The sequence below is a fragment of the Beta vulgaris genome, chromosome 5, assembly GCF_026745355.1.
Source record: "Beta vulgaris subsp. vulgaris cultivar EL10 chromosome 5, EL10.2, whole genome shotgun sequence".
Lineage (NCBI taxonomy): Eukaryota > Viridiplantae > Streptophyta > Magnoliopsida > Caryophyllales > Amaranthaceae > Beta > Beta vulgaris.
Window position 1 is genome coordinate 1,336,217 of NC_079206.1, and position 22,720 is coordinate 1,358,936.

The window sequence follows — 22,720 nt, forward strand, 5'->3', positions numbered from 1 at the left end:
ACCCCGAAGTTCAGGGCGCTGCCCAAGGTTCGAATCCTTATCCCAACAATATGTTGGGAAGTTTACTTTTGGACTGTTTAGATTTATACCTGGTGTCCCGGCCTATATATTGATGTGCTCTGCACACTAGTAATTTAGTAAAAATTGGTCTTTGAACTAATTATCTTTCCTAATAAAAAAAACGAAGGCATTAAGATGAATAGATAAACAGAGTGTATAAAGAAGACAGGCCCATGTGTCTTAATTCTCATAAATCCGGAAAAATGGCCCGCGCAATGTGTGCGCTCAAATGGACCTTACTTCATCTACCTCCGTTAGACATTACTCATTAGTTGTAAATTAGGCCTTGGGGCTCTTGCTTGACTAGTATAAGCTTTGAGCTTTTGCTAAGATTGATAATTTTGAAGTTCGGCTTCACTCTAATACTTCATGTCAATTGTCAAATTAGGTTTTTTCAACTTGAATTTTTTTTTTTTGGTTGGCAACAAACTTGAAATTGTTAGAAACCTACTGATGATATACGAAACATTTAGAAACTAGATTAGGAGATAATCAATTTTATTTCTTAGGATAATATTAGTACCACTAATATGCTGATGCAATTAACACACTAATTTACTCTTGGGATTCCCTAATCTAACAATAGATCTATAGACTATAGCAAAATGTTAAGTGCTAATTAATATTTTTATTTTATTATATATTGTTTTATTATATATTGAAAAGAGTTTAAAAGATTATGTCTAATTGTGAATAGTGCAAAATTTTAAAAAAAAGGAAGAATAAATAAAATGTGATGGGGTAATACAAAAATATTATCACTATCACGAACGAGCATTGATAGACTTCTAACAAGTAGATTATTTTTTAACAAGGAGAGAAAAATCTTTTAACAGGTAGATATATCTAACAAAAAATTTTGTGTAATAAATAGTGTTTGTGTGTAAATAAATATTGTTTGTGCTGTTTGTGAAGTAGCAAAATAAGGGAAGAACAACAATATTTTTTTTGACAGGTAAAATAATGGAGGTGTTGGTTGATAGAGTTTTGGGGTAAGAAAAGAGGTTTGAGATGAATATAGAAGGTGAACTAATACAATCTTCTAATGGCAGTGTTTGATTGAGAGATGCTTGAAAGATAGATTAGACCCCAAAAAGTTAATTTTAAAAAAGCTACTCGTATGAGCTTTTCAAAATAGAGGTTTGTGATTTGAAAAAGCTACTAGTATGAGCTTTATGAAAGAGAAATTTGTAAATTTAGTTATGTAATGACTAATATATCTAAAAGTTGGTCAAATTTACCTTTTATCAAAGAAAATCCACCAATAAATATTCCAATATCCTTATTGGTTATTTCACCGGCCAAATAAAATATCAATCAACGAACATTTAACAAATATCTACCAAACACTTTTATATAAATCGTTAATACAAATAGCTAATCAAACCAGGTAATACAATCGACTAAATGCTAACCGCTAACCTCTAACCTCTAATAGCCAAACAACTATCTACCACTTTACGTTTATCACTCCTTATAGGCTATAAATTAGGCAAAAGTGACGACAACTAAACCAAAACCCGTGAAAAACACAAGTACTGTTCACTGCACATTCTCTACTCATCAAGGAGATCTAGAGAGACAGATTCTTGATTTTACTCAATTTGAAGATGAATAAATCAGCAGTGATAGTTCTAATGACAGTATGTATATTGGCGTGTGCGTGGGCGCAGAGCCAAGAAGGAATACCCAACTGCGCAACAAAGCTAGCACCGTGTTTCAGCTACTTAAACGGCACCACTAAACCATCCATGGAATGCTGTAATCCACTCAAAGAAGTTGTCAAAACTGAAAGACCATGTCTTTGCAGCATTTATAACAACCCTGCTTTAATTCAGACTTTTCATATTAATGTCACTCAAGCCCTCAATCTTATCACTCTTTGTCATGTTGATGGTGTCAAAGATCCCAACATTTGCAAAGGTTCACTCTTTTTTATATATACTTTGATTGATTATGATGCTTGTTTAGCTACTATTTGTGAAATCTGATCTGTCGAATTTTATGATTATGGACTTTGATTTTGTATAATTAGTAGTCCTGCGACTTCAACCATCAGCTTAAGTTTTTTGTTGCAGTTTTAGGAATAGTTTTATACTCTATCGATATTCATGAATGGTAAGTGTTACTGCCACAAGTAATGGATTTTGGTAATTGAGGGGGAGGGGAAGGTAACAAACTGGGTAACGATAAGGGATTGATGAAGGGTTGAACCAAATAAGAAGAAAGGAAATCGATAATTGATTTTCATTTCTTGAGACTGGAAATAGTGAACGAAACGACCCCTTAATCTAATTCATTGATGTAACTCATGTATGTATGAACTTTTTCCTCTGTTCAGCTACAGCTTTATCTCCATCTTCATCTTCATCTTCGGCTTCTACTGGATCAACTTCAGCTCCTTCAGGTAATAAGAAGTTCCTAATTTGTACTTGGTTATAATATTCAACTACTAGTATATGTTATTGTATCAAATTTTACTTTTATTGTGTGAATAATGTTGTTATACTAACATATACCTTTTGCCTTTAACACCTTTGTGCAATGTCGGATGATGATTAAATGTGGATGGTGGTTGCTGGTTGTTGTTGATTAAGTGGGTGAAGCTACTAAATATAATGTCCACTTAATTAAGTAGGATGTTCTGTGTTGCTTATTGTTTCTTGTGAAAAATAGTTACTGTGTAACATCAACATCAAATTGAGTAGGAATTGTTGGTTGAGACTTTGGTTCATTACCAAATTTTACACGAATTTGTGACTTTTAGGGACGCTTCCTGGGTGTTTCATAGGAAAACACACTTGTGTTGTTGGGAAATTGGTCAATTCAGCCTATAGAGACATCCCTATTTGGTACTATGTTTAGGGGTAATAATGTTTAATCCAGCCACTTCCGGTCGCATGGAGGAGTATCTGTTCAAAATTGTGCTTTCGCATAGAGCAGTAGGACTATTTTTGTGTTGCAGGAGGTGGGTGTGAGATTTGAGAAGAAATGTTTTCATACCTACCAATACCATACAAACTTTGTGATTTTCTATCCTACATAGACAAGTGAAACCATAGCTACTTCCAAACTTTGTGCTTAAAATCAGGCATGCACTCAGCACGTGTGGTGAGATATGTTGAGCTGCTTCTTAGCTGTATAATACAAGATTGTTGGATCCCAATTGATGTGCCATGAATCGAGGATAAGGATATTGCACGAATTAATGTTGGCTTAGATATCTAAACATCTTCCAAATTTTCGTGGTGAAATATGTTGAGCTGCTTCTTAGCTGTTTAATACAAGATTGCTGGATGCCAATTGATGTGCCATGAATCGAGGATAAGGATATTGCACGAATTAATGTTGGCTTAGATATCTAAACATCTCCCAAGTTTTTGACTGGCTTGCAGTGTAGCACTGATACTTCATATTAGTATGGAGACTCAGAGAGAATAAGTAGGTTATATGACTACTGAATACTGTACATCCTGATTTTTCCCTGTCGCATTAGCTGTACCAACAATTCTAGTTTATTCTCAATAACAACGCCACTGACCCAGCAACCACTTCCTTTCATCCAGCCCCCGGGAAGTGGAAGCCATCAATGGAGGATGTACTACTTTCCCCTCGGTTTCTCCTACTACATTACATGTTATTCTTGTTGTTCTTTCCCTGGATATTCTTCTTCTGTCTTCTATCTATAAAAATTTTAAAACAGCATGATGATGAACCCAATCACTTTGAATGGAGGTGTTCAGCAACCAATTTGCCATATATCAGTAAAAATCTTGTTCGAGTCTAACTGAATTACTACTAACAAGATCTGTATCGATATATGGCAAATTGGTTGCTGAACACCTCCATTCCCCACCAGTACGACAGTCGACAGCAACGCCCCTCCAGAGAAAGGGAACAAATCATGAATTGCAGTCATGATTTCTTTTCCATTTCATGGCTTTTGATTTTATTTCTTGGACTGACCAGTCTGAAGACCATCTTTCAGGAGCATACTGAGTTCTGTAATTACAATTTACAATGTAGCAATCTTTTGTTATAAGAATACAATGTACCAAACTACGTTACCTATAATTGCCTGGAACATCTTTGCAGGGACCTCATCTGGAAGCAGTACTCCTGGCAATGCTGCTACTAAGATTACTTGGGCGGGCTCGGCTGGATTAGCCTCTATCTTACTAGTATTTGGTGCATATACAATGCTGTATTAGATATTTTGCTGTTCTCTCTAATTATGTCATGTACTTTATTAAGAGCTTATATGTAATCATCTTCATAACCATAATTTATATTATATATAATGAGGCATGCTTCACTTCTAATGAGGTCTCCGGCATAGTTTGATTCTGTTAGTTGGTGATTTTCCAAATTCAGTCAATCTCTCAATCAAGGCGTCAAGGGATAGAAACATTGAAGAGTTTTATGCAGTGAGAAAGTGAGAATATCATGTTACTGCCATTACTGAGAAACAGGAAGAAGAATAGAGAGAATGGTAGCCAGAGAGAATGACGGCTCAGATATATTAGTTGTGTTACCTTTACATAACAACCTAGTTCCCTTTATATACTAGGAAACCTTTAGAGCAACAATCCCTAGGAGGATACATCACATGATCCTATGTAAGATAAAGACAAAAATACATAAGACACCTAGGCATTCACCATGTGACTAGCACATGATAATATTAAGTTCTTTTACACTCCCTCTCAAGAGGTGAGTGAGAGGAGGCAGAAGCTCTCACTCCCATCTTGCTGAGAAGTCTATGATGTTGATTCACAGGCAGTGCTTTTGTGAGAACATCTGCAATCTGATCTTGAGAAGGAACATAGGAAGTCTGTATGGTGCCTTGTTTCACTTTCTCTCTAATAAAATGGCAGTCTATTTCAATGTGTTTGGTTCTTTCATGAAGAACTGGGTTAGCAGCAATAGAAAGTGCTGCTTGATTGTCACATTTAAGAGCAGCAGCTTGAAGTTTCTTGAGCCCCAGATCTTTGAGAAGGGATACAAGCCAGGTTACTTCACAAGTTGTTAGAGCCATGGCTCTATACTCAGCTTCAGCTGAGGATCTTGCCACTACAGTTTGCTTCTTACTTTTCCAGGAAGGTAGAGTACCTAATAGAACACAATAGCCTGTAGTAGATCTTCTAGAGAATGGACAAGAGGCCCAGTCAGAATCACAATATGCAGTGAGTTTGGCTGTTGCATTACTTGCCAGTAGAATACCTTGTGCAGGAGCATTTTTAATATATCTTAACACTCTTCTAGCTGCTTGCATATGTATAGATGTGGGAGCTTGCATGAACTGACTGAGTAACTGAACTGAAAAATTAATATCAGGTCTAGTGATGGTAAGATAAATCAGTTGTCCTACCAACCTTCTGTAAGACTCAGGGTTAGAGAGAAGAGTTCCCTTGTGAGGTTCTAACTTCACATGAGTGTCAAAGGGAAGCTTGAGAGGCTTCTGTTTATCAACTCCATATTCCTTAAGAATATCAAGAGCATATTTTCTTTGTGAGATAAATATGCCTTGGTTAGATCTAGTGAATTCCATTCCTAGGAAGTAACTTAGATCTCCAAGATCTTTCATGTGAAACTGAGCACTTAGCAATTCCTTCAGCTTTGCTATCTCTTTGGCACAGTTACCAGTGATAATTAAATCATCTACATAGATGAGTATAGCTGTGAATGTACTATCTCCCTCTTGAATGAACAGAGAATGATCAGCCTGAGACTGAACAAAACCAAATGACATCAATGCAGTGGACAGCTTTGCAAACCACTGTCTAGGCGCTTGTTTCAAGCCATACAAGGCCTTTTTTAACTTACACACTGGATTAACAAGCTCCCTCTGTCTCCTTGGATCCTTAACTTCATGATAGCCCAAGGGAATCTGCATATAAATATCTTCATTCAAGTCTCCATGCAGAAAAGCATTCTGCACATCCATTTGACAAGTGTGCCATTGACACATTGCAGCTACAGCTAGCAGGGCCCTGATTGTACTCATCTTAGCTACAGGTGCATAGGTGTGTGTGTACTCAACACCTTGCTTCTGATTGCAACCCTGTATGACAAGTCTAGCTTTCTTCCTCTCTACAGAACCATCTGCCTTGTATTTAGTTTTGTAAACCCATTTGCACCCAATGGCTTTCCTACCAGGTGGAAGAGTAGTAATTTCCCATGTTTCATTTTCAACTAGGGCTTGTATCTCTTTGTTCATAGCTTCTATCCACCCTGGCTGAGTAGCAGCTTCATAATATGATTTAGGCTCAGTTATGCTATATGATCTTTCCTACCATATTAGCAAAGTGTTCATTGACACTTGTTGTTGCAACTGGTGAAGCTTCACCTACAGATTCTGCAGTGTTGTGAGAGTAAGGAGTGACATAGTCATTCATCCAAGCTGGTGTCTTGGAAATCCTGTTAGACTTCCTTATAGGCAAAGGTTCAGGAGATGGTATGTGAGCAGGTGAGAAATTTTGTGGTTCAGGTGAGGAATGTTGTGATTCAGGTTCATTTAATGTGGGTTGGCTTGTATTGATATGGTCAAGATAGGTATCTTCAACCACATGTGGTATAGGTAGGTCAGTAGGAATAGGGTTCACAAGGTTTTTGTAGGTGTTATTTTTCAAGGGAAAGACATGTTCATAAAACCTTACATCTCTAGACACAAACTGTCTTTTATCAATTAAACTCTCAAGCTTGTAACCTTTTTGAGTTGCTGGGTAGCCTAGGAATAGACAAGGTACAGCTCTTGCCTTGAACTTGTCTTTCTCTCTATCAGGGGTATATGCCATAGCAAGACACCCAAAGGTTCTCAACTCATGATAATTACACACTTTATGAAACATCATTTCATAAGGTGTCTTGTTGTTGATTACAGATGATGGCAATCTGTTTATAAGATGAGCTGCAATCAAGACACAGTCTCCCCAGTAGGACAAAGGTAGTCCTGCTTCAAATCTCAAAGCCCTGCTCATTTCAAGCAAGTGTCTATGCTTTCTCTCCACAACCCCATTCTGTTGGGGTCTATCTACACAGCTTGTTTGATGAATTATGCCCTTTTCAGTGAACAAAGAAACACAATCTTTATCTTTGAATTCAAGAGCATTATCAGACCTGATTATTCTCACATTTCTATCAAATTGATTTCTTGCATAGACACAGAAGTTTTTAATAGTTTCAAAGGAGTCAGACTTGTTTTTCAATAGATGAACCCAAGTTGCTCTAGTAAAATCATCAACTATAGTCAAGAAAAACCTATATTTTTCCTTGTAAGGAACTCTATATGGTCCCCATATATCAATGTGAATCAGGTCAAAGGGTCCTGCCACTTTGGTGTCACTCAAGGTATATGGTAGTTTTGTGAGTTTAGCCATGGGACAAGAGATGCAAATGTCATTTTCAGGTTTCTTAAGTTGATCTTTCAAACAAGAAATGTGTTTAAGTTTACTGAAAGGTGCATGCCCTAATCTAACATGCCACAAAGAGTAATCAACCAGCTTTGCATTAAAAGATTTAGAGTTGTTACAAACCCTTTCATTAAACAACTTGTAATTAACACAATCATCATCATCAGTGTTGTTTACACACAGAAAAGAAAGCTGGCTAACATTTGCCTTTAATTTACTAGATTGTCTCTCAGGTTGTGTTTTGTTTTTGTAGGTGAGAAGTCTTGAGTCTTGGCTTGGATTGGGTTGATTTTGTAGGTAGTAAAGTCCACCAGTGGCAGTTCCTATGTCCTTAATTCTCTGGGTTGTGCAATCCTGCAGAACACAATAATCCTTGTGAAACAACACACAACAGTTATCACTTTGACACAATTTTTGAACTGAAAGAAGATTTTGTTTGAATTCAGGAACAAACAAGACATCTTTCAACTTAATACCATCAGATAACCAAGTATCTCCAACATGAGTTACATAGGCAACTCCTCCATTAGGTAGATTTATTTTTGGCTTATGTGAAAGTTGCTTTACATCATGAAGCTTGTCAAGATTTGCTATCATGTGATCTAATGCACCTGAATCTATGATCCAGGTGTTGTTCATATTTTTCACGAAGTGACATGATATCATACCTGCAAAGTGAGTGTCAATTTCTTCATCTGTGTCATCAGGTTGTTTAACAGCAGCATTGCTTGAGCTTCCTCCTGACTTCATCAGGTTCTGAAGTTGTTGTGCTATTGCAGCAACAAGTTCAGCATTGCCCATGTTAGCTAGAGCATTGTTTGCATTCTTTTTCTTGGTATTAAATCCACCATATCCTCCTTGATTCTTTCCTCTTCCATAACCTCCTCTATTTTCACCAGTATGCTCAACATTCTTGTTGTACTGTTTGTTCTTTCCATTTCCAGCTGGAAACCCGATCTTGAACCAACACTTTTCTGCTGTGTGATTGTTCTTCTTACACACAGTGCAGAAAAGTTTGCTATCATTCTTGCTGTACAAAGCAATCCCAACATTTTCTTCTTTTTCTTTTCCCAGGACTTCATTTTGAGACTCCTCCTGCTGAACCATAGAGGTAGCAGTTTCTACTGTAGGCAGTTCACTCATCAACAATATCTGACTTCTTAGAGCACCATAGCCACTGTCTAACCCATTCAAAAACTGGAAAAGCTTTTGTTCTTCTTTCTGTTGCTCAATAGCTTCAACATAAGCTGTAATTTCAGAGTTTACACTTGTTATAGGTGGATAGTCATTCATGGATTCTATCTCTTCCCAAAGCACTCTGAGCTCAGTATAGTACTCAGACACTGGTCTCTCACTTTGTTTAACTTCATATATTGCTTTGTTCAACCTGTATTTTCTGTTTCCATTACTTACAGTAAACCTGTTTCTCAAGCTTAACCAGATTTCTTTGGCTGATTTCATGTACATAACTGACCTTCTGAGAGATTCAGTCATGTTGTTTAGAAGCCAAGCTGTAACCATATTGTTACATGCTTCCCAAGCTTCTTTTAGCACAGAATCAGTACTGGATTTAGTTAGAGCCCCAGTAACAAACCCTAGCTTCCTCTTTGTTGCAAGAGATATTTCCATGGATCTCTTCCATGGTCTGTAATCTCCAGCTCCTGTAAGTTGTGGTTCAACTTTGAGTGTATTTGGACCATCAGAAGGATGAAGGTACAAGGGGTTATTACACTCAATAGTGGTTTTTGTGTTTTCTCCTCCAGCCATGGTTACAGGAAGATATATTTTTTTTTTTTTTTAGAGGTCAAAGTTTAAAATTTTAACACAGAGATTTTACAGAGAACAATTCTCAGTTTACAAAAACATAAAGGCAGTAACTTTATAAAGATTTTTCTACAGAAAGGAAGAAAACGAACATCATACTTCACTTACCTCTCACAAGCTCTGATACCATGAAGAGTTTTATGCAGTGAGAAAGTGAGAATATCATGTTACTGCCATTACTGAGAAACAGGAAGAAGAATAGAGAGAATGGTAGCCAGAGAGAATGACGGCTCAGATATATTATGTTGTGTTACCTTTACATAACAACCTAGTTCCCTTTATATACTAGGAAACCTTTAGAGCAACAATCCCTAGGAGGATACATCACATGATCCTATGTAAGATAAAGACAAAAATACATAAGACACCTAGGCATTCACCATGTGACTAGCACATGATAATATTAAGTTCTTTTACAAACATATATGGTGATGTTGATCAAGTTGGAAGTTAGAACATGGACTAGCCAAGCCAAACCCATAAAGCCGAGAACGCGAGAACTGCTAAGTGTTAACCAAGATGTTTTCGTGTCAAATTGGCTCCTCCTTCAGCTAGAAAATTTCCAAACACAATGAACATATTAGGGTCCGTTCGTTATCGTTTTTTATTTTCAGTTTTCAGTTTTTTTTGAAAACTAAAAACCAAAAACAGAAAACCAGAAAAAGTGGTTTTCACTTTTTAGTTGTCAGTTTTCAAAGTCATCATGTTCTCAATAAGTTTGACTAATTTTTTATTCAGTATAGGACATACATCATATGACTTTGAAAATCAAAAAACCAAAAAACAGAAAACAACATTAATACCGAACGGGCCCTTAGATTGTAGTCCATTTCATCGCTAAATCCATGTGATTAGCATATGGGAAGCGCCAACACTCCCTACAAGGGCCAAGGCTACAACCTAGCAAATCCATGTCCAAACACAATGAACATCTTTCATATAAATGTTTATATATGACCAGTTAACACCCTTTAACACGTGACATGTTTATCACATATAATTCTGTAAGGGTGAGAATATAGGGAGTCTTGTGGCAAGACTCAACAAGACTCAATCACTCAACTATATTTGGGTAAAGTATTGGACAGAGTCTTGAGTTGGGTTTTGATATTCGAGACTCCTCTCAAGAATTTTGCCATACAAATGATATTCTTTTTGGCCACTAAAAACATGTCATGTGTCTTCTTTTTTTTTTTTTGTCGTGTGAGTCTCAAGAGAGTATGAGGAATAAAGTATAAAATTGGAATGAGTATGTAGAATTAAAAATTAGTGGAAGGTTGATGTGGCACAATCTGAAGTTTGGAGTTGAGTTTGAGGAATAAACTCACCCTAAGACATAATTATTCTTTTTGATTAACTGTCATCACTTCCAATATAACCATCTTGATTCACGTCTTTTAAACTTATGAGAGTTCTTCGAGATTTTTTGACTAATCTAGTCTTAGGCTCGAAAAGCCCGCTCTTATCCCGCACGAAATTCCGGCCCAAAGATAAGGCCCAACCTATCTCCTCTATTCTACCTAAAGCCCACTTCAAAAACCCACCACATAACAATCACTCAAACCGGGCCCACATCCACCTTGTCCCCACATTTCCAAACCCATAAAACCACAAATCCACAACCCAAAACTTCAACCAAAACTACCAAAAAAAACCCAATAAACAAAAAAAAAAAATTATTATACCATTGTTAAAAAAAAAAAAAAAAAAGTTGAAGATGGGTAGTAAAATCGCATGGATAAAGATGTTAACAGCAGTATTGGTGACATTAACGGCGGCGTTAGCGGCGGCGCAAAGCTCAAGTGAGCCACCCTCATGCGCTTCAAAGCTGACGGCGTGTTTGGATTACATGAACGCCACCACAACGCCGCCGTCAAGCTGCTGTGATCCACTTAGAGAAGCAGTGACAAATGAAAGAACATGTCTTTGCAGTATTTATAACAATACTGATTTAATCCAAGCTTTTCGTATTAATATCACTCAAGCACTTAATCTTCCTAAGATTTGTCATATTAACACTGGCAGTTCTCCCGATATTTGCAAAGGTTAGTTGTTTTTTTAGTGATTTGGTTTTATATTTTTTTGATCCATATGAATTACGAAGGTGGTACAGAGTATAGAGAAGGGAAAGGGAATTCGAACATGTAAGATATCGTATACAAAGTACAAATAAGTCAAGATATCTTTGGTAGTGATTTGGTTTTATGGGATGTTTTTATTTCATTTGTGAGTTTGAAGTTTTGGTTTGTTTTTGATCAATTTCATGTAAAGAAAAAGAAAATGTGTTGGATGTGTAATGTTATGAATTGACAAGTCAAAGAAGGACAAAAAGATTGGGTAGAAAGAAAGGTTTTTCCTTTCATTTTGCAATGATCATTATTGTTCAACGCGTCGTAGGAATTTCGCAAAAGAAATTTCTATGAGTAGACAACCAAGCTACAAATATCTATATACACACTGGTGTATCTGTATCATGAGCATAGTACAGTTAGAATCAATTTTTAGTCATTTGCGACGATTTTAATTGAGCAATGAGCAAAAAGTAGTCTTGTAATGTATCATACTATCATATACATAATACACTCGGATGAAATTTTATTAAGTTAATGGTCCTAATTTTCGTCATTTAGCCTTGTTTGTATTCTCCACTCTCTCCATGTTTCACTTGAAAAAATCAAGAAAATATTATAATATTAGAATGTGGTAAATTGGTAATGTTTTCCCCTTTCTTCAGGTGCAGCAACTTCCCCACCTTCATCTTCAACTCCTTCAGGTAACACAATTTCTTTCCCTTTTTAATTATTTCCCCTAGCAATATGAATGCTTAATATTTTATTTTAGGCTTCTCTACAAAACAGTGATGTTGTAAGAAGATATAGCATTTGTATAAAGAACGTTTTAGCTAAACGTCATGTTCTACCTTGGACAAAAATTTAATAGGGATATGGTTGGTTGTTGCGAATGAGAATTGCCTATGGGAGTTTACATTTCATTGGAAATTCTTCCCCTTGTTAATTTCTTAGGTATTAAGCAAAATTATATTTTCCTTGAAATTTGTATTTTCTATACTTCTCTAATTTTCCTCCAATCAAACACAACACCAATATTGTATTTCCTCCGTTTCAAAATAGTTGCATCGTTTGCTTTTTCACGTTTGTCAAGACGCTTTTTTAATCGTTAATATCTCTAATTGCGTATAAGTAAAAATTATAAAGAGTTGATATTTAAAATCCTCGTATTGAGATGAATTCAACAAGATCTCACTTGACTATTTTTTTTCCTTATATTATGATGAAGTAAGGCTTGTCAAATTTGGTTCATGAATAGTGACCAAATGCCAAATGGTGCAACTATTTTGAAACCGATGAAGTATTTTTTAGAAACTTGTATTTTCCAAGAAAATTAACTTCCAACCAAACAACACCTTAGAGTCAAAGAAGAGCTCCAACAATTATTAGTTGTTAGGAATTCCTCCATAAAATGATAGTACAAGCTTGTGATAATTAAGGTTTGTATTATAGGGCATTCATCCTAGGTACTTGAAATCTTTAGTAACTTCCGTTTGTTATGCTAAAAACCTGGGGTGCATTTTGTAAGTATTGTTGAAATTTGTTGAGCTCTTCCTTTTAGAGTATTGTGAAACAAGGGTAAAGTTATTCAATGCATTAATGTTGAATTATTGAAGTGGGAATATCAATTACTACAATTGTAACCTAGTACAGTTTTTCACACCTATCATACAAACTTGTGATACTCTATTCTACTTCAAAATTCTATGCTGAAAATCAGGCATGCATTTAGCATATGTTGTGTGAGTTTGTTGAGCGACTTTTTGGCTGTATAATATAAGATTGTCCTTCGATCACTAGTCTATCCTAAGCTATGTTAATAGACTTTTTTACTTTGGCACGAGTGTTCGTGTTAGTTACTCGACACTCCATGTCGGTATGGCCAGTTTGGTATATTATTTGGGCCAAAATGGTGGGAAGTTTTCATTAAATTGCCCAATCAAACACTTGGACACATACGTGTGTCCTATATAAGTACCTGAGTCTGAGTAACATAGATCCTGAGTTTTGTGATGCTAATTAATATGTTAAGGATATTGAAATATGATGCTTTTCGATTCTCAATTGTGAATTTATGTGTAGATTCAGATATTTTATTTGATTGGAATTGATGTTTGTGTTTCATCTGTTGGAATACCTTAGCAGTTAGCACACTATATTTCTTGTATGCCTTTTGTTGAAATTATGTCTTCAAATTACCTGAAAGCGAGATATCTTGTAAAGTTGTGACTTGTGACACGACATTCTGGAAATTCAATCTACAAAAAGAAGTTATCTTTTAACTTGTTTGAATAATCTTTGTAGGAGGAGGCACATCTGGAAGCGTTGCTACCCCTAAAATTACAGGGGCTGTTTCGGTCGAATTAGTTTATACCTTACTTGTATTTGGAACATATGCAATATTCTATTAGATGTATTTTTTCATTTTGTACTAGCTTATGTATTTTAGATTTTATTGGATGATTATCATATAATCATCATTAATATATGTATATTGAGGCATACTAATTTGATGAGGCATTTTCAGCTTCTCTTGCGATTTTGGTTTGTTTTGGTTGTTTATTTCATCATTGCCTGCATTTTAATTTATCTCACAAAGTTGTATTGCTATGATAAAGTGCATTCCGATAGTTAATATTAGGAAAATTTGCTTAAACTATCCAATATAATATGTCATTTTTGAACAATCTAGACAAAATATATTTACACTTTATAGATCGAATGGAGGATAACAAGAAAACTAATATGTTTGGGAAAAAAATTTATGGAAACTATAAAAACAATTTTCAGTGCTTAATTATATAAAGCTTGGTCCGTAATGAGTCTATACAACCAAAATAGTAAAACTTCAAAAATGTAGTATTAAAACAAAATCTGAAGACTAATGATAGTTTCATTGGCTTTGAAATTACACGACTGACGCAGTGATGTTCATCCCAATAGTCGGTTATCCAACTTATCTCACAATTTCATGGACACATGGTTCACTTCTCTTAAGAGCATTGCCAACCATTGTCCACATTCCATGGACAATGGTGACATACCATGCATAATTAAGAGGCAAAGACTTCTAAATATGTTGACCCATTGAAGATCAATGAAAAAGGTAGAAAATTACAATAAATTAAAGTGAACAAACCATAAGGCTTTGTTTAGTAGGAAGAATTTGGATGGAAAAAAAAGGAAAGGTAAAAACAAACATCCTCTCATGTTTGGTAAAAGAAAATAAGAGCGGTTTGATTGGAACAAAGATGAAGTGGAAGGAAAAAAATCCTCTTAAATCCTTGTTTTCCTTTCCTTCCAAAATCGGAAGAATTTGTCAGAAAAGAAAGCTAAAAAGCTTTTACTTATGTTTTCTTTATTTTCTTTCTTTCCTTTTCTTTACTGAAGACAACTAAACATGTGATTACTCTCAAATCCAACAATTATACCAAACATTAGAAACTACAACTACCTTATTTCTCTCATTTCCCCTTCTCATCCTTTTCTTTTTCCTTCCTTTATTAAAAAAACACCAAACAAAGTGTAAGAGATGGGTGAGTCTTAGGCCCTGTTTTTCTAGACTTATTTTTAGTTTATTTCAGTTTTTTACAATTCAGTTTAGACACTCTCTTATGTTCAACTTTCTCGCAGTTAAGTTCAATTTCTCGTACTTCAATTCTTAGAATACTCCCAGCCGTTGCCCTCTTTTTGTGTTATGAGGAAAGAGAGTATAAAAGTACTATTAGTTTATTAGGAGAGAGAAAAAATTTGACCAAAAAATTGATGCCCAACTCTTCACGATAGACCAAGAAAGCAAAGAAGGAATTGGAGGAGAGAGAAAATATGGTGAGGTAGTAATAAAATAATCAATAGCCACAAACTATAGGGCAACCATTGGTTGTGCCATTAAACGAGTATGTACCCAGGCGAGCCTAGCCCATACTTGCACCAACAAAAACAATTTAAAAGAAATACAAAGGCTTTATCCAGCTAGCAAGAGAAGCTACTAGAAACAACCCGGGGTTTTTGAAGACACAAGTCACACAACACAACACAACACAACACACAAGTGAGAACTGAGAAGGTCTGATTTTTCATTTTGAGTTCCACAGAAAATCTCCAGTTTTTTTTTTGCAGATTTTCGAAGTTGAAGAAGAAGAAGAAAAATGGATGAAGCCAAAGTTAATCAATTGAAGCAATTTGTAGATCTCTGCAAAGCTAATCCTTCTCTTCTCTCCGATCCTTCTCTCTCTTTCTTCCGCGACTATCTCGAAACGTACAAATCTACCTCTTCTCAAATTTCAACTTGCATTTTCTCTCTCCTCTTCTTCTAAACCTTTTCTTCTTCTTTTTTGTTTTTTATTTTATTTTATTGTTTATTTCAGTCTTGGAGCAAAGCTTCCTTCCGCCTCTGATAACTCGGTATGTTTTCTAGGGTTTATCATTCTTCGCTCATTTTTTTCAATTTTTTTTAAATTTTTTAATTTTTTTTGTATTTTTTTATAATTTTATTGTTGAAATTTGTGAATTCAGAAAGCTAGAGACGTCGATGAGAGTGACGAGGATGATATAGCGGAAGCAAAGCCACATGTTGAAGAAGTAGTAGAAGAAGAAGAAGAGGAGGAAATTGTTGAATCTGATGTTGAGTTAGAAGGCGATATTGTTGAACCTGATAATGATCCTCCTCAGAAGGTCTATTTCATCTTCTACTTTTGTGGAATTTATATGTTTATTTCATCTAAGTATTAGAAATGTGTGATTTGATGTGTGCATTCAAATGTATGTCGAATATCTACTTTTTTGTTTAGTTAGAATCGAATGATTTTCGTGTCGTTGTTGGACTTGGTTCTGGAATCATTTTGTGAGTAGGTCATGGATAGTTGGAATATTGTGTCGTGAAGTAGTTGGAATTTGTTCTTGGATCATTTTGTGAATAGGTCATGGATAGTTAGAATAATGTGTCGTGAAGGAAGCTCGCGCTTGAGACCCTTGCCCTTACTTGGAGCGTTTAAGAAGCTTACGTATTCGTTGAGGGATGAATTAAGATATTCTTGAGATTTGATTGTATTTTGATATTTTGGTGAATTCATATGTTTAAAGATGAATGTAGGATTAGTTTTTTATTAAGTTGTTTACGGAAGTGGATTTTTTATGCTAATGTATGATGGTGTATACATTAAGGGTTCCTCATAGCCCTATCCTTATAGTTGCGAAGAGGTGGTTTATGATGCATTTGTTTATGTTTAGCAAAATACTACACTGGGAAACTTGTGGACTGTAGACTCTTTCAAGTTCATTGAAATTGGATGGTGTTTCGAGTGTGTATATGAGGATAGTGCTTTTGTTTATTGGCTGATATATTGGTGTTGGATTTTTTAAGATGGGTGACTCTTCAGTTGAGGTCACAGATGAAAACCGTGAGGCTGCTCAAGAAGCGAAAATACAGGCTATGGAAGCAAATGCTGAAGGTAATCTTGCTACTTTTGCTGTAGTATAATTGGTGCATTCTCAGCCATCCCTGATCTTATATGTGTGTTCTTTTGGGATATTAGGCAAGCTGGAAGAAGCAATTGAGCATTTGACATCAGCAATAACACTCAATCCATCGGCCATTATGTATGCTACTAGAGGTAACATTCATCCCTTCTTTCAATTTATATGCTGATACTGTTCTTATTGAACGTTTGTTGGTGGTTGAAGCCTGTTGTTATATTGTTGTGTTGATGTACTCTTTTGGTTTAAAGCTAGTGTATATGTCAAGATGAAGAAGCCAAATGCTGCTATCCGAGATGCCAATGCTGCTTTGGAGGTAAATTCTGCTTCAGTAGATAAACTAACACTTCTTGAATAGTGAGGATTCGATAAAGTTTTCTGCTTGAATAGCTGATTAATTGTTTTGGATATTGCATTTGTACTAGAAGTCTGTACTATGTTCTTTATAGCTTTAGTATTTGAAAAAGTAATTACCTGCTCACTAGATATTGGTATTTTGAAGTAGATAATTACCTACCTACTATATGTTATGTTGAAATAGATAATTGCCTGCCTATTTTACTGTATGTTCCTTTTGCTCACAAGCTGTTGATTATGTAACAGCAGATTGAGCCACTTAATACATGTTTATCAGTTTATGGCACCTTGCGGATTTCTCTAATTCTACATATTCCTTTTGGTAGATAAATCCCGATTCTGCTAAAGGGTACAAAACTCGTGGCATGGCAAGAGCAATGCTTGGACAATGGGAAGAGGCGGCAAAGGATCTACATGTAGCTTCAAAGCTTGACTACGATGAAGAAATAAAAGCAGTCCTGAAGCAGGTGCAGCAAATTTTGAATTCTGATACTGCAAGAAGTGCATATTACCTGTCATGCCTCTGTTATAAACTTATAATTGATTTGACATCCCAAAGCTTAGGATTCCCACATTTAGTATTTAGGGGTGTTTCTTTCATGTAAGCAACTGAATAGGCCTTATCAACAGTGTTTGTTCCTATCTTAATATATTAGGGGGTTGATTAATGCAACCTTTGGCTTGTCTGAGGATCTAATATTAGCTGGGCATTTGGGAATTAGCTAGTATTGCGGTTATTAAGTTTTTAAGGTGTTTTGTATTGTAGTAGCTTTTACAATTCACCTGACATGGAACAAGCCATTTCTATCTAGGGACCAGAATGCTAATGCAAAAATGATTAACACATGGAGTCCAAAATGCTACTATTTACCCAACCAGTAAACATTGCTGCGATCACTACCACGATCGTTTCATTTCTTTGTCTAGAATCAGCATTACCTTCCAGGCTTCCACTATGCTGCTGGTGTTAGGAGATGGTGAGACCCCCGAAGGTCACTGTTGTTTTGCAGCAGAAATCATGATATTTTTGGTAGTATAAAGTTCTGTGTAGAGGAATCATGCATTAGGTAAGGGAAATAGAAAAGTTTATTGTGGGTGATTGGGCAGGGGTGAGGAGTATGCTAGATTACTCAATACAAGGAAATTGGTTTAAGCTTTCTTTCTCAAGGGACCAGGAAGTAAACTAGTGGCTGACTAATCTGCAAAGAACTCAAAAGGGTTTCTTTTTCTTTCTTTTATATTTTTATTGGATCATTCTTTGTTTCTCCTGGTTAGGTTGCTTACACCCTTGAATTATTGGTCCAGGTTGAGCCTAATGCACACAGGATTGAAGAGCATAGAAGGAAATATGATAGGTTGCGCAAGGAAAGAGAAGAAAGGAGGAGCCAGCGTGAAAGACAGCGCAGACGGGCTGAAGCACAGGTTTCTACTTGGTTTATTTCTTTGTTTCGAAGTTCTGTTGTTGTGTTTTCCAAGCAACTAATGAAGATATGTTCCTTCATAGGCTGCATATGAGAAAGCCAAGGAGGAGGAGAAGTCGTCTTCTAGTAGTAGAGCTGGAGGAATGCCTGGTGGCTTCCCTGGCGGTATGCCTGGGGGATTCCCTGGTATGCCTGGCGGTATGCCTTTTGGATTCCCTGGAATGCCTGGCGGTATGGGTGGAATGCCTGGCGGTATGGGTGGAATGCCTGGTGGTATGGGCGGTATGCCTGGCGGTATGGGCGGTATGCCTGCCGGTATGGGTGGAATGCCTGGCGGTATGGGCGGTATGCCTGGTGGAACGCCTGGAGGGTCCCCAGGGGGTATGCCAGGAGGCATGCCCGGAGGGATGCCTGGAAATGTTGATTTCAGCAAAATATTAAATGTGAGTTAAAGTTTGCAATCATTTATATTGGATCTTTTGTTAGCCAGAGATGTAAATACTCAGATTGTGCTATTTAATACCTTACCTGTTCTAGTTGTTGAGGGATCCTACTTCTCTGTATTTAAAATTGAGTTATTCTTTTTGTTTCTTGGTTCAGGATCCAGAGTTGATGGCAGCCTTTAAAGATCCAGAGGTCATGGCAGCTCTTCAAGATGGTTAGTACAAATGTCCTTTATCCCTGATTGTTGATTTTCATATTGCATGAATTCATGAATTTCCTACAATTAACCGACTGATTAATGCTTACCTCAACCTAGGACCTTAATTTTTATGAGGCCATGATTGAAGGAATGGTTATGAATTCTGTATGTAAGGTTTTGTATGTGGTTTTTTTGTGTGAATGTCGAAAGTAATACAACTCCATTAGCCGATTTGCTCTCCTCGTCATTGCTATGTGTTATAGACAAACATGCATTATGTATTTGTTTTTATTCAAGAAAAACAGGTATTTTTTAGTAGTATCTATCTTGGACATCCTCATGGGACATTCCATGTACAGTTGCAGCCTTTACAGGCAAATTCCATTCTTTCCTCACATTTGAAATTAGGCTTGATGCCACTTGATCAGGGATTATTTAATAGGGTATTCAGTTGAAGTACCTTTGCTATTTTTTGCCATATGAAAGTTTGCGTATGTCTTTTTTGAATCATTAAGGGTAATATTGGAAATCTCAAACTTTCACTTACAAAGTATTTGGGAACTGCCTATTATTTTGGGGCAGTTCAAAGCATAAAGATGGTATATCTTTAGGGATATCAACAATTGGAATTCATTTATCAACCGATTTTTTTCTTCTATATGAACGAAGGGCTGTTGTATTTCAATTAGGTTGTAGTGTAACTGCTGTCTGTTGATTTCGAGTTCTAAGTCGCTGTTTGTCTGCACATGACAATGGTAACACACTGAGTTGATGAATTTTGCAATCATCCGATTTCTCTAAATTGTTTTTGATCAAGAAAGTAGTTTGGCTTGGTTATGAAAAAGGCTCTTTTTCTGGGGGTGTGGGGATATACAAACTCCTTTTTATCGTAATAAACAATATATACTCGTTTGCTTTGTTTAGGGGGTTGGGTAGATTATGCTAGTGACGATTGTTTCAGTTTTGGATTCAAATTCATTCTGTTCTTTTCTACTTGTGTTGTAATAGATGAGTTTTCCTAATGTGTCCTATGAGATAAATGTATTCTATTAATGAAGAAATGTCGATTTCATGTTTACGCATTTCTTGTTGCTTAGTTTTGAGAATCATGGTCAGTTAGGATTGGGGTTGTATTACATCTTTTCTTAGTTAAATGCTCTAGTTTCCTTGGCATTTTTCAAATGGAGGTGAATCTATTTGTTGCATAGGTTTAAAAGGCGCAAGGCGAATGCGCATGCATCTCGTAGGTGAGGCGCACCTTTAGTGCTAAAATCCTTAATAATTAATCTAGAATATTTTATACTCAAAAGAACATAATAATTAGAAAATTAAGCTGTTGTAATTTTTTTTATTTTTAAAAAAGCTATTGTACGTACTTAGATTTGCTATAGTAAAATTTGTGATTTCCCATTTTTATTATATCAATCTATGTTATTCAGACACTTAGATTGAAAGTTTACTCGGATACGGGTGTCCAAGTGTCCGACTCGGCTATTTTGTAGAAAAAGTCAAGTTTTTAGTTTAAATGAAGTATTATGTCCGGTAAACCAAAGTAGAAAGAACAAAAGTCCAAAAAGCGCAAAGATGGGCACTACCGCACTAATATGTAATTTCTTTATGCTTGTTATTTTTGTAACTGTCAAAAAAAAAGGTGAAAGGAATGTACCCATGATTTCTTAGAGCATTTGTTTAGACCATTGAAAGCCTCTGTATGTCTATGACTTACAGTTGTGTTCTCTGTCTTTATTCCCCATCCCTGCTTCCCATCTGCCTTTTAGCTCATTTTAACTGAAGATTTGTCGATAGCTAGTTTTCTGAAACATGTTCTTTGATTTGGTACTCTTTACAGTAATGAAAAACCCAGCAAATCTTGCCAAGCACCAAGCAAACCCCAAGGTGGCCCCCATTATAGCTAAGATGATGAACAAGTTTGGTGGCTAAATGGTGTGATGAAACCTTCGCAGGCAAGTGATATGTTGACAAAAAGTAGTGGTTTACCGGAGGTACAGAACTTTTGGCTTTGTGGCTCTTCTAGTTCTTGTGCATTTTCAACAACGTTGAGCTCGACTTTTATATTCTGCTCAACAGCAGTTACTTGAATATCGTGCAGTAATTTAAATGAAACCTAAATTTTTTGTTTAGAGCAGATCTTTTCTGTCAGATTTGGAGATAAGTGCTCGTTTTAGTTGCATATTTCTCAACATTAGCTTCATGGAACTTCCCAAAAGTTGTGCAGTTACAGTTCAGCTTGAATAGTGGAGAGTTGTATTTGCATAGACAGTTTTCTCAAGGTAGCAGCTAAAGGCGAAGTTTCAACTTTGTCTGTCTACTGTGCTTTTGGCCTGTTGGGGTTGTGCTAAACTCATCTCTTAGAGTTTTTCTAGCTTATCTTCTGTCACAACTCACACGAAAATGATTTTTTTTTAAGGATTCAATTATTTATCGCGTGATCGATTTGACATTTTCTGTTGGGCTAACATTTTTGCCCATCTCTAAATGTGATGGTAAAATCAAAATTGTTTTTTGCATAGACAAGTAATATACTAAAAACGTGGAGAAATAGGCTCGGCACATCAAAGCAAAAATCTTGGGAAATTGATGGGAGTAATCTGAAAGTTGGTCTTGATTCGCATCGGAATGTGAGTGGTCTATATCAGGTCCGGGTAGTATTTTTGTGAAAGTTTTGACTGGAAAACCTGGTGCTAAGTACTCTCGCCCTTTTCGAAAGTGCTTATTTTGACCAATTATATATCACAGGAATATTTCAAATATGGAACAACAAAAGAAAACGGAGAGGGTTTTTATATGAGATACTTTAATTAGCAGCGTTGAAATTTTAGTGATGTTCTACAACTTTTGGATTAAATCTGAAAATGGTGCTAAAGCCTAATTCCGTAATTATTTGAGAAAAACACCCACAGAAAAAGAAATCAGGGTATTGTGACTCGCAATCTCAGACATGGTTTGTATAATTAGAGTGTGTTATGGGTGTAACATGTATACTGTAAGTTATACACTGTTATTTATTGTGTAACAAAATTATGTGTGTACAAAATGACGCCAATTCTAAAAAAAGGGACTATACAAATAAGGACTTCAATTCGATGAGTGATGACATTATGTCATTTATTTGTTGTTTTTTTTGGCTGTTATATCATTAAGTTATGGTATGATGACATTTTGTCATTTATTTGTGGTTTTTTGGTTGTTAAATCATAAGTTATGGTAAAAGAGTTATTTCCAAAAATTTGTGATTTGTATATAGTATATACGTCTTTATTTACTTATATTCCAACTTCTTGTCATTATTAGTATATTGGTACCACTATCTACTAGTTGTAATCTCATAGCCTGTGGACTATGTTTGGGCGAATTATTCTTAACTAAAGGTAAACAGTGACCCCTTTGATTATGTCAATATGTTATACCGTTCTAGATGGAGTTTATTGTTTCCGTTGA

The 22,720-nt window shown here is 35.9% G+C and overlaps 3 protein-coding genes across 4 annotated transcripts; all 3 read left to right on the forward strand.

Moving 5' to 3' along the window:
• Positions 1-1,548: 1,548 nt before the first annotated feature.
• LOC104892080 (non-specific lipid transfer protein GPI-anchored 7) lies at positions 1,549-4,382 on the forward strand. 2 transcript variants are annotated; one of them, XM_057394862.1, is made up of 3 exons: positions 1,549-1,983; positions 2,408-2,467; positions 4,156-4,382. In XM_057394862.1, exons 1-3 carry the CDS (start codon positions 1,671-1,673, stop codon positions 4,269-4,271), a joined length of 489 nt encoding a protein of 162 aa, XP_057250845.1. In that variant the 5' UTR covers positions 1,549-1,670; the 3' UTR covers positions 4,272-4,382. The 2 variants fall into 2 exon arrangements, with proteins under 2 accessions (XP_057250845.1, XP_010676204.2); XM_010677902.4 differs by having other exon boundaries at positions 1,552-1,983; positions 2,402-2,467.
• A 6,399-nt stretch (positions 4,383-10,781) lies between these two features.
• Positions 10,782-13,885, forward strand: LOC104892081 (non-specific lipid transfer protein GPI-anchored 7). The gene is made up of 3 exons (XM_010677903.4): positions 10,782-11,341; positions 12,031-12,069; positions 13,670-13,885. Exons 1-3 carry the CDS (start codon positions 11,014-11,016, stop codon positions 13,774-13,776), a joined length of 474 nt encoding a protein of 157 aa, XP_010676205.2. The 5' UTR covers positions 10,782-11,013; the 3' UTR covers positions 13,777-13,885.
• Positions 13,886-15,362: 1,477 nt separating this feature from the next.
• On the forward strand, positions 15,363-21,537 carry LOC104892082 (FAM10 family protein At4g22670). The gene is made up of 11 exons (XM_010677904.4): positions 15,363-15,623; positions 15,733-15,769; positions 15,881-16,039; positions 16,728-16,815; positions 16,900-16,977; positions 17,092-17,156; positions 17,524-17,664; positions 18,503-18,619; positions 18,702-19,061; positions 19,219-19,276; positions 21,111-21,537. Exons 1-11 carry the CDS (start codon positions 15,514-15,516, stop codon positions 21,200-21,202), a joined length of 1,305 nt encoding a protein of 434 aa, XP_010676206.2. The 5' UTR covers positions 15,363-15,513; the 3' UTR covers positions 21,203-21,537.
• The last annotated feature ends 1,183 nt before the right edge of the window (positions 21,538-22,720 follow it).